At 57.1% G+C, this 11,265-nt stretch overlaps 3 protein-coding genes across 3 annotated transcripts; 2 read left to right on the forward strand and 1 right to left on the reverse strand.

The window, feature by feature from the left end:
• Positions 1 to 32: 32 nt before the first annotated feature.
• On the forward strand, positions 33 to 2,953 carry ACA1_011260 (myosin I heavy chain kinase; the record flags this gene model as incomplete). Its single annotated transcript, XM_004336932.1, has 9 exons — positions 33 to 179; positions 401 to 551; positions 651 to 946; positions 1,124 to 1,530; positions 1,688 to 1,849; positions 1,971 to 2,103; positions 2,188 to 2,397; positions 2,529 to 2,753; positions 2,873 to 2,953. The coding sequence occupies 9 exons, from the start codon at positions 33 to 35 to the stop codon at positions 2,951 to 2,953; spliced, it is 1,812 nt and encodes a 603-aa protein (XP_004336980.1).
• Positions 2,954 to 4,280: 1,327 nt separating this feature from the next.
• ACA1_011270 (UDPglucoronosyl and UDP-glucosyl transferase superfamily protein) lies at positions 4,281 to 6,962 on the reverse strand (the record flags this gene model as incomplete). Its single annotated transcript, XM_004336933.1, has 12 exons — positions 4,281 to 4,454; positions 4,543 to 4,706; positions 4,785 to 4,881; positions 4,951 to 5,055; positions 5,145 to 5,387; positions 5,511 to 5,600; positions 5,696 to 5,814; positions 5,921 to 6,074; positions 6,174 to 6,307; positions 6,373 to 6,469; positions 6,572 to 6,645; positions 6,752 to 6,962. 12 exons carry the CDS (start codon positions 6,960 to 6,962, stop codon positions 4,281 to 4,283), a joined length of 1,662 nt encoding a protein of 553 aa, XP_004336981.1.
• Positions 6,963 to 7,179: 217 nt separating this feature from the next.
• ACA1_011280 (ATPase, AAA domain containing protein) lies at positions 7,180 to 10,217 on the forward strand (the record flags this gene model as incomplete). Its single annotated transcript, XM_004336934.1, has 13 exons — positions 7,180 to 7,509; positions 7,637 to 7,698; positions 7,769 to 7,877; positions 7,960 to 8,050; positions 8,124 to 8,206; positions 8,282 to 8,404; positions 8,500 to 8,736; positions 8,823 to 8,926; positions 9,020 to 9,152; positions 9,313 to 9,478; positions 9,594 to 9,713; positions 9,843 to 9,990; positions 10,079 to 10,217. 13 exons carry the CDS (start codon positions 7,180 to 7,182, stop codon positions 10,215 to 10,217), a joined length of 1,845 nt encoding a protein of 614 aa, XP_004336982.1.
• Between the last annotated feature and the right edge of the window lie 1,048 nt (positions 10,218 to 11,265).

The following is an 11,265-nucleotide window of genomic DNA, read 5'->3' on the forward strand; positions in this document are numbered from 1 at the left end:
GAGAGATCTAGGACTTCTTAACAGCACACACAATGGACGGAGGCTGGTTCAAGAAAAAGGTGGGGGCTGTCTCAGCCCGATTCACCTCTTCTCCAGGAAATGACACACCCATCTCGGCCCCCATTTCCTTCCGCCAAGAGTACCACGTAGGCTTCAACAAAGAGACGGGCAAGTTCGAGGTACTACACCTTCCTCCCATGGTTTGCCAGTTCCTTCCATTCTCTCGAATCCACTACGCTTTCAATTGAACGAATTATGTCAATTTATTATTTGGGGGGGGGGGCTCTCAATGGCACTCCTGCCCATTCGAATTATCATGCTATAAGGATTATTATTTTGATAGTGTTGGATTGGAGGTGAAGATGGCTAAGGATGTGACGTGGGGTGTGTGTGTGCACAGGGTAATTTGCCCAAGGAATGGGTGACGCGACTGGCCGCGTCAGGCATCACGCAGGAACAGATGCAGGAGGACACGACCACCCTAGCCGCGGTGATCCAATTCCACGATCACCTTCTCGGCCGCGAGGATGAACAACCCAGCCCTCCCACAAGTACCGCCCCTCTGCCTTTTTTTTGATTTTATCTTTATTAGGACAATTTCGAATTATAATTCTAATATCATCATTTTTCGCTCCCGGCAACGCGCCCAGACAACCCACACCCGCTGCACTCAAGCGCGAGCTCGGGCGCGCAACGCTACGAGCCGGGAGGCGGCCGGGGCCATGCGCGGACGCTGTCGGGGTCGGCCACGGCCGGTTCCAAGGTGGCGCGATCGCCCTATCGCACGCCCATCCCCGCCAAACCCCTCCCGCCCCCGCCCGGTTCGTCCATCGGCGGTTCAGCTCCCGCCTCTCCCGCCTCCTTCTCGCCCGCCGCCTCGCCGCGCTCCTCTCCCACCGGCAGTGCCATCCAATCTCCTCCCATCCCCGCCAGCGGACTCCAAAAGGTTCGTCTTCTCTTTCTCCCTCCCCCCCTCTCTCTCTCTTCGTTCTTTCGTTTTTGCCGATTGCGCTGAGCAACCTTGGTCTAACCTGACGTCGTCTTCGCTCTTTGTTCTATTTCTCTTTCGTTCTTTTTCTGTCGCTTTCTTTCTTTCTTTCTTCTTCTTTCTCCGCACCTTCAGCCTTCATATATCGCGGCGGGCCGCGGCGGCGGACTCAGCGGGAGCGGAGGCGGGCAGCGACTATCCTATCGGGCACCGCTGCCCTCGGCTCCCGGCTCGGGTGGTCCACCCGGCTCGGCGCCCATGCGGCCACCGCCACCGACCGGCCGCGGCAGGGGCGGTGCGCCGCCCATGCCCCAGCAGCTGCCCAAGCCCTCGTTCCAGGCGCCGCCGATCCCCTGCCACCAGCCTCACCCCGTCGGCGCACCGCGGGAGGAGGACGGCCCGAGCGACAACGGCCACAACGGAAGTGGCGGCGGTTCGATGGAAGCGCTGCCCACCCTCGGACCCGACGTCGACGTCGAGGACCTGGTGTCGCACGAGGACCCGCTCACCCTCTACTCGGGCATGCAGCTTCTTGGGCAAGGGTACTCTCCAACCCTGTCGTGTGTGCGTGTGCGTGTCTTGTCGTGCCACGTGTGCGGTTGTGTGTGTGTGTGTGTGTGTGTGTGTGTGTGTGTGTGTGTGTGTGTGTGTGTGTGTGTGTGTGTGTGTGTGGTGCTGAGACAAATGTGATGCGTGCAGAGCGTCCGGAGCGGTCTACAGTGCCACGGATTCGCGAAATGGCAAGCTGGTGGCGATCAAACAGATGGTGATGGCCAAGCAGATCAAGCGGGAGATCCTGGTGAACGAGATCCGAATCATGAGCGAAAGCCGTCACCCCGCCATCGTACAATATATTGACAGGTACGCATCCACCACCACCACCACCCCACCCCACCACCACCGCGAGCGCCGTGCGCTGACGCCGACTGCTCGATACTGCCGCGGTTGCTGACGTGGCGATGTCTCGTTTGTGTCGGCACAGTTACATTGTTGGCGGTTCGTTGTGGGTGGTGATGGAGCTCGTCGAGGGAGGATCGCTCACCGAGATCATCGAAAACATCCGCCACGAGGTGCGAGAGGACCACATGGCCGCCATCTGCAAGGCCACGCTCGAGGTACTCTCTCACTCCTCATTCCAAACATTCTTCTCGCGAGTGCGCTCACACGCCACACGCCACACGCACACGCACACAATGTAGGGTTTGCATTATCTGCATACGCGCCCGCATCCGATCATCCACCGCGACATCAAGTCGGACAACATCCTGGTGGGCCTCGACGGCGCGGTCAAGATCACGGACTTTGGCTACGGCGCGCAGCTGGGCGGCGGATTCGCCGACGAGAGAATCTCCGTCGTGGGCACCACCTACTGGATGGCCCCCGAGGTCGTCACCGGCAAGAAATACAAGGTGAACCCCATGCGCGCGTGTTGTGTTGAATTCACACACTTACGCACACCACCGCACACGCACACATGAAACACACACACACACACACACACACACACACACACACACACACACACACGAAACATAAACAGACGAACGTGGACGTGTGGTCGCTCGGCATTATGGCGCTGGAGATGGTGGAGGGCGAACCGCCCTACATGGGCGAGCCGATGCTCAAGGCGCTCTACATGATCGCCAAGGAGGGCAGGCCGGCGTTCAAGAACCCCGGCGGCATGTCCCCCGACCTCAAGGACTTCATTGAACAGTGTACCATTATGGATCCCGTCGACCGCCCCTCCGCCGCCCAGATGCTCCAGGTACCACGCGTGTGTGTCGTGTGTGTTGCGCGCGTGTGTTGTGTGTCGTGTTCGTGCGCTGATGTGTGTTGCGTGTGTGCGGCGGACAGCATCCATTTTTGCGGCGAGCGTGCAGGCAGGACCAGCTCGTGCCGCTGGTCATCTCGAACAAGAAGAAGAAGGATGCCGAGGCCTCGATCCACGCGGCCTTCCTCATCTAAGTTTCGTGCACGCCTGGCCCCAAAAAGAACGAAGAATGAAAGAAAGAAGAGAGTTTCACATTGTAATTTCTCAACAGCGAAGAGCGAAGAGACATCCACAAATATTAAAATATATCAAATGAAAATGAGGGTGTAAATAAACAACAATCTTGTCTCCACCATTCCTGCGTTCTTCTGCATCTTAGTTCACTCAAAAGGCGCGGGATGTAAATAATAAAATAATAACAAACAAAAAAAAAGGGTGAAAGATTAAATAAATGGAAAGCGAAGAGGCGCGAAGAGATGGGGGCGGTCCTCCCATCTATCGTTCGGCGACGGTTCACTTCAAGCTGCCTGACGAGATCGCCCAACGCATCTTGTCCTGGAGCCAGGCTCACATTCCCGACGATTGGCTCTTCGATCCCGCCTCTCTCAATGCTCCATCTCCATCTCCATCTTCCGGTTCATCAAAGAAGCCCATCAAGAACAAAAAGCAAGCTGTGCCAGTTCACGACAAGAAGAATAAGAAGATGACCGCTGGTGCGATGTCGTCCGTGTTCCTGCCGCCGTGCATGCGCGTCACCGAACCGCATGTGACCATCCTGGGCGGCCTGCGCGAGGTCGACTTCGAAGCCATCCGGCGCGACCTGCAGTCCGACGACCAGCCCGACCACTTCGACCTCCAGTTCGGCCGCGTCGCGATCTGGAACAGGCACACCACCCCGTGCGTGTCGTGCCGTGCCATGCAGTCGTGTGTGTGTGTCGTACGTGTGACCATGCGTGTCGTGTTGTGTGTGTCGCGTGTGTCGTGTGTGTGTGTGTCGTGTGTGTCATACCAAGCGCTTACAATGACACGCACGCGCGCACACAGTGGGTACTACGCGGTGGTGGTGGTGAATGTGGCGGCGACGAAGCCGATGAACGATCTGTTCCGGCGGCTGGGGCGGCACCCGACGCAGTCGACGTCGGACAAGGGCCGGAACAACTACAAGCCGCACCTCACGATCGCCTACATCCGCAAGGACAAGGCCGAGGCCCTCCTCCACTCGCTACGCGCCATCAACAACAAGAAGAAGAGCGGTGACTACAACAAGACAGCAACGACGGCTGAGAGGAAAAAGATGAACAAGGAAACAGAGGAGGAGGAGAAAGAGGGATGGAGTGATGAGGTTCGATGGAAGAGAGAAGGTGGTGGTGGAGGGGGAATTGAGTTCATGTTGAATGAAACATGTGTGGTGGACAGTTTTGAGTTTGGGTGGCGTGATGGCACCACCACACTAATTCCAAGAATACCCTAAACCCACGCCAGGGACCACAATCCTTTTTTTACTTGTTTGTCACACGCTTGTTAAACAGCCAACTGGTGAGGGGTACATGGGCCACAGACAAGCTGAGGCTGGTTGAATGGATAGTTGAGAAGGCGCTGTTGGGTGAGACAGCTTGCGCAGAAGATGCCACCACACACGCGGCAGTGATGTCGCCTGTTCAACAACAAGCCAAACGCCTTTGCGCAGCCCTGGCACTCAGCACACTACATCAAATCGAAACAACCACATACAATGTGTTAGTCACACACTCAAGCATGTTTGAACATAGATCATGCCACGTACTTCTTCGTCTGGAACCCAACGCATGTGCGGCTCTGGTTGGTCGCTGCTCGGTGCGGTGCGCGTCTCTCTGCTGTACATGTCGAGCCACTTGGCCGCCACCCGCACGCCGTCCTCTTCTTCCGAGCGAAGCACCTCCCCCAATCGGGCGGCCTTGTGTTTGATGTCTGGGCCGAGGAACCAAGTGTGAGTGCGCAGACGTGTGTGTGCGGTCGTGTGCGGCAGTGCATGTGCGTTGGACGAACCATCAGAGGCGGTAGCGACGATCTGAGCTTCGAGCGATTCCTGCGTCATCTCCTTCAGCGGCACCACCTCCGGCGGACCCACGCCCAGCTCGGCCAGCTACAATCAACGTGCGTGCCTCCATTCGGTCAAAATGGGAGGCTGGCCAAGAGAGGCGTCACACTGTACCCTGTGCGCCCAAAAGGGCTGGTCACCGAAGAAGGGAAATATGATCGTGGGAATGCCGGCCCGTAGACTAGCAGCCGTGGTCCCAGCGCCTCCGTGGTGGATCGCCTAACATCACATCCCATGTGTGAAGTGGGTTGGGTGTGTGTGGTGTGTGGTGTGTGTGGTGTGTGTCTAATTGATGATGGTGGCGGTACGATGGAGCAGCGAGGGAAGAGCAGTTCGTGGGGCACGTCTTTGACAAGGAGCACGTGGGGGTGGCCCTGCGTGGCCTCGTGGAAGCCCTCCTTGGACCACCCGCTGCACAGGATGCCCCGCATGCCCAGGCGCTCCAGCGCAGCCACGAATTGAGTGGCGGTCGCCCGGGCGTCCTTGAGCGGCATCGACCCGAAGCCCATGTACACCGGCGGAGCGCCCGCGCTCAAAAAGTCTTCAACTTCCTGAACACGACACGACACGACACGACATGACACGACAAGACACGAGACGAGACGAGACGAGACGAGACGACACGCGCGTAATGATGAGACTTGAATATGTGAGCGGTGGTGGCGACATGATACCTCCGGAAGCTGTTGGTCGGATGAGGGCCGTATGGTCCAGTAGCCGGTGACCCTCACGAACTCGGGCCAGTCATGCGCGCGCGGAGCTACCTGGTGGTACCCACCATCGAGATGAGACGACACGAGACACGACACATGGGTGAGTGCGCGAATGACACGATGCAGTGCTTGTGCAGAAAACGGACCTCTTCGCTGTAGAAGCATAGCATGGGCGCGGCGTCCATGTGGTAGGACTTCTGCGGCGGCAGCTCCAGCTCCTTGCGGAACTTGTTGATCATCGGCCCCCCCGTAAGAGCCCAACCAGCTGAGCGCGTCGCGGTGACATCAGGTGAGTGACATTGACGCGGGTGTCGTTTCACGTGTGTCGTGCCATGCGTGGGTGCCTTGCGAGTGGGTGGGGGGGAAGGTACTCTTAAAGACGAGCCAGTGGAGCATCAGGTTGAAGACGCCGACCGAAAAGGGCTTGGCCCGGACCGTCACCAGGGCGTACTCGCGCGACGGGTACAACGGGATGGAAGCACCAATCACCAACGGGCGCCTCAACTTCTGCGCAATCGCCAAACCCTGCGTGTGTGCGTACGTGCGTGCGTGTGCGGTCGTGCGTGTGCGTGTGTGCGGCCGTGCGTTGAATTGCTGATGCACCAATAATGCAGTGGTGCGTACCTCGCTGATGGAGACGGCGCTGGCCAGAATCAGGTCGGGGCGGTAGTCGTCCGCCGCGGCCCAGCTCAGGCGGTAGTTGATCTCGGCCACCTTCTTCGTCTCCTCGAGAAGAATGTTGGCCATGTCCATCATACCTGCGGGCCGCCCGAGACTGAGCCGACAGACGACAGAGAGAAGAGAGGGGGAAGGTGGTGCGCACCTCCCTCGTAGGCGGCCTTGACGAACTGGTCCGAGTGCAGAATGGCGCCCGGGTCGCCTTCCAAGGGGTACAGCCGCACCGTTCCGGCCGTGTGCTCCTGTGCGCATAGCAACAAGCCAAACAATTTGTTACAAGGGAAGCCGAGATATGGTCAAAGACGATGCCAGCTGATGGGTGGAAGTGAGTGAAAGTGGCCAACCTCGACAAAGCTGGCGAAGCATCCGTGTGTAGCGATGGCCACATCCCACTTGTCCTCCTTTTGGAGCTCGAGCGCTGGAGGACCACACCATGGTGTTTAGTGACTTTTTTCAAATTTACCAAAAACAACATTCCAGCACCACTAAGGAATGCAACTAACAAGAGGGTGGTTGAGGCGAACCGAGAGCCAGGAACGGCTGCACGTCGCCGCGCGTGCCCGTGGTGATCATGAGCAGCTTCTTCTTCCTCTTCGTCGCATTCGTCGTGGCACCAGTTTCTTTGTCCTCTCGTGGTGGCTCCTCGGCTTCTTCTTCGTCCAATTCGGCGGGCGCTCGCGACTTACCCTTCTCCTCCCGGCTGGCCGCGGCCGCATGCTTTTCGTCCTCCTGCATGTTGTTGCCGAACAGTGTGGCAGCGCGCCTCTTTGTGAATGACCACCAGAAACTTCTGACGAACTTCTACTCATTTGATCTGCTGACGTTAGCGCACCCTTTAACCATCACTTGAAAGGGTTGCTGACGTCAGCCGATCTTCACTTCACCCACTCCCACTCCAACAAACTTCGCCCCCTGACGCTGTGCACAAACACCCAAGCAAGCAAGTGGAGAGATGGAAGACAAGCAACAGGTGGCAACGGAAGCCTCAGCGGCGGTCGACGAGCTGCAGGCCAAGCTCAAGGCGCAGGAGGACGAGCTGGCCAAGCTGCGCCAGCTCAACGAGCTGCTACTCGAGCGCATGAACAAGAAGGACAAGCGCTCCATCAAGTCGCTGACCTCTGCCACTGCCGGCATCGATGGCGCCGCGGACCAGCAGGAGTACGAGGCGTTCGACGTCAAGAAGGTGCCGGTGCGTCACCGAGAGACGAACGAGATCATCGACCACGACCACATCGTCACCGTCAAGGACGCCCAGCTCATCCAGTACCTGCGCAATTGGGTGGTACGTCAGCCAAACAATTAATGTTATTTTAACTTCAGTTTTTGGTTTCAGTGAAACCGATTTCATTTTATTTCTTTATATTTTATTTCTTTATGCTGACTTGGCATTGTGTCGTGGGGGGCCGCAGCATGTGGACTCGCTGTACGCGGAGCCGCCCACGGCCAAGGCCGACGAGCTGTTCCAGGCCAGGTACGCGGCGGCCCGGGGCTGCCATTGCATAGCAACAAGAAGAAGCTTTGTAAACTGGTGTGTTGCACAGGAACCAACTGAAGCAGCTGGTCCAACTGGAGAACGTGGCCGAATTGCAGGGGTTCCTGGACACCCTGTATGGCGACATGGTCAAGCGCTACGACAACATGCTGGCCGAGGTGCGTGCCTCGCTCACATCGATGATGTTTGTCTGTTTTTTATATAAGCTCACACGATTTGTTTGGTGGTGGGGTGAGGCAGGGTGTGATCAGCTACCGCGCCCTGTGGTACCTGTTCACCAAGGGCAAGAAGGTGGTCGGCAAGACCGACACCAACTTCTCGGTCGGCGCCGGTACACCCACATGCTCAACCACCAAGCTTGCCCACAACCTGAGGTCTGACTATAATCATCTTCTCCCTCTCAGAGATCGTGTCGTCGCAGTACCGCGGCGGCATCTTTCCCAGCTTCGAAGTCAACGGCTCCGTCATCAAGGCCAACGGCAAGGAGGTGAGCGGGGTGGTCGCCGGTTTTAAGTGAATCTGTTGCTGACGTCATCACACGTGTCACGCGTGTCGTTGTTAGTTCTACACCACGTCGCAGTCGTTCCGCGTGCTGCCCTATGTCGGCACCCGGAAGCTGGAGGACCTGCCCCTGCGCCTCCTCGACGAGAAGACCGAAGCAACCATCACCGCGCGCGGCCGCAAGGTGCCCTCCACCGATCATCATCGGTCTTCGCCACCCACATCTTCATCAATAACACGCACACGCACACGCGCCACCGCACACGCATACGCACACAGTTTGCGCGACTGGCGGTGGGTGTGCACTACCAGACCTACAAGGGCTACGTGGCCCAGAAGGAGGGCTGGTGGGGCTACCAGCTCTACAAGGCCGATGGGCGCTGCATGCTCGACGGCGTGAGTTTCAACCGGCTCAACCCCAACTCGCGCTCGGCCGACCTGGGCGGACTCAACCAGGACCAGTACAATCAGCAGACCAACAGCTTCGAGGCCATCCCCGACGAGAAGCTGTTCATGGTGCTGAGCTCAGCCGCCACCTTAACCGCCACCCTCCACCCCATGCACCCCACAACCTTAAATTGACCACTGCTTGTGATGTGTAGGCGTGGCCCACGATTCTCGGGTTCAGCTTCAGTGCCAAGAAGTGGGGCGAGTTCAGCGTGGCTGAGCTCGACGAAGTCAAGTTCGACGACCAGGCCTTCCACAAGTAAGTGTCGTGTGTCGTGCCGCTGTGTGCGTGTGTCGTGCCGTGCGTTGTGTGTCGTTTTGCTCACACATGCACGTGGTGCGTTTTGGCCAGGCTGGTGCTGCCGGAGGAGAAGAAGGTGTTGATCAGGTCGCTGGTGGAGAACAGTGCCGATTTCTCGGACATCATCAGCGGCAAGGGCGGCGGCTGCATTTTCCTCCTCCACGGAAGCCCTGGCGTTGGCAAGGTACGTACCACCATAGCACGACACACGAGACACGACACACGACACGACACACGACACACGACACACGACACACGACACACGACACACGCACACCACACCACCACACACGCACCATAGCACACGCACACAACGCTTGCTAACGGGTCAAGCGACGCAACAGACGTTGACGGCAGAGTCGGTGGCCGAGCTGCTGCACAGGCCGCTGTACTCGGTGAGCGTGGGCGAGCTGGGCACGGACACCAACGAACTCGAAAAGAAGCTCACCGAGATCCTCGAGGTCTCGAGCTCGTGGAACGCCGTCATCTTGCTCGACGAGGCTGACGTCTGTACGCCTGCCCTGCTGATCGTGCACGACCCACGCGCAACACGCGCAACACGACACACGACACGACACACGCAACACGCACAACACTGACGCACCGGTGCGTGGTCGGACTGCAGTCCTGGAGAAGCGGACGGAGAACGACGTGAAGAGGAATGCGATGGTGGGCATCTTCCTGCGCCTGCTCGAGTACCACCAGGGCGTGCTTTTCCTCACCACCAACCGCGTCAAGTGCTTCGGTACTCTCCCCCTACTCTCTTTCTAGAATATTATTATAATATTGCAATAGAATGCTAGATTACATGGAATTATAAGACTCTTTTCGACCGAAAGGCCACACGCCAATGATGATAACAAAAAAACAACAGACAAGGCGTTCCACTCGCGCATCAGTGTTGCCATCAAGTACGAGGATCTGGGCGTGGACTCGCGCACGCAGATCTGGACCACCCTGCTCCAGGTGGCCAACATCAGCGGCATCGACCCCGCCGAGCTCTGCGTTTACGACATCAATGGGTGCGTCCTCTATCCGTTAGCTATGATCAATTATCAACACTGTTGCTAGTCTTACTCTCTGTTCGGGTATCATGAATGATGTGCGCAGGCGACAGATCAGGACGATCATCCGCTTGGCGCTGGCGCTGGCCAAGACCGAGGGTGTGCCGGTGAACAAGACCCACCTCGAGCGCACCATCAAGGTCGCCCTCCAGTTCGCTGCCGACCTCGAGAAGGCCTTCGAGTAGTCCTACTTTAAAAGTGAATTTTCTATAACTATTGGAGCTAGCCAATCCCAGCATAAGAAAGTCCACCAGCCCAGGCACCACCAGACATCAAAGTGAAATCCTCAGCTTATGCTTCCTTCTTGTTCTGAGCAAGAACATGCATTTTATTTATTTCTTTTTTTCAAGGAGCCTGCTTGAGAGGCGCACTGGAGGCCACCTGTGCTCTAGGCAAGGGGACTTCCTTCCATGAGGTGTTGGAGTGGTAGCTGTTCTTGCTTGTAAGCACACCTCTGGAAGCAACCTCCAACAGTCCCACATCTGCATAGAACTTGCCCACAGTGGCCATGTAGGGAACAACCAATGAACTGTGCATGGTGGTGATGGTCATCTCCTGTGCAGTCTGCTGCTTGATAGTTGTGGTCTCCTCCATGCAGATGTCCCATGCAAACTTGTAGGTCTGTAGTTCAGCCCACAGCAGTAGGGATGCAACATCCTGTCAGAGCTGGAGGGGAACAGACTAGGAATTAAACACCACCTTAACAATCCTGGGCTTGCAGACACCCACCTTAGCTTCTACCAGCCACACTGTCCTACACAAACCCAATTCAATTCAGCTCAGCTTGCCATCATGCTGGAGGATGAATGAACTGCAGATATCACATGCACACCATCATCACATGGCTGGAAGCATCACTGCACACTGCCAAGTCTGTCAGGTGAGCACTCAAAGGTGGCACATCATCCACCACTGTTGCTGTCAGGGTTCTAGTCAGCTTCATCATCATCATCCTTTCTTACTACCATAAGAGCAGGCATTGGCCATTGGCACTGCACCAAACACATACCATGCTTGCTGGAGCATTTGTCACAGGCCTAAAACAACAATGGCCTGGTGGTATGCATGCATTTGTCAAAGGTTTGCTAGCAGTGTTGACAGCATGACACTCCAACACAAACATGCAACCCAAGGTGGCACACTGGCCTACATGGGCACCAGCATGCTGCACACTATCAGCACATGCTGCAGGCGACCCCAACACACACTGCTCTCAAGGTCAGTGCACACTGG

Source organism: Acanthamoeba castellanii (genome assembly GCF_000313135.1).
Source record: "Acanthamoeba castellanii str. Neff unplaced genomic scaffold scf7180000083623, whole genome shotgun sequence".
Lineage (NCBI taxonomy): Eukaryota > Discosea > Longamoebia > Acanthamoebidae > Acanthamoeba > Acanthamoeba castellanii.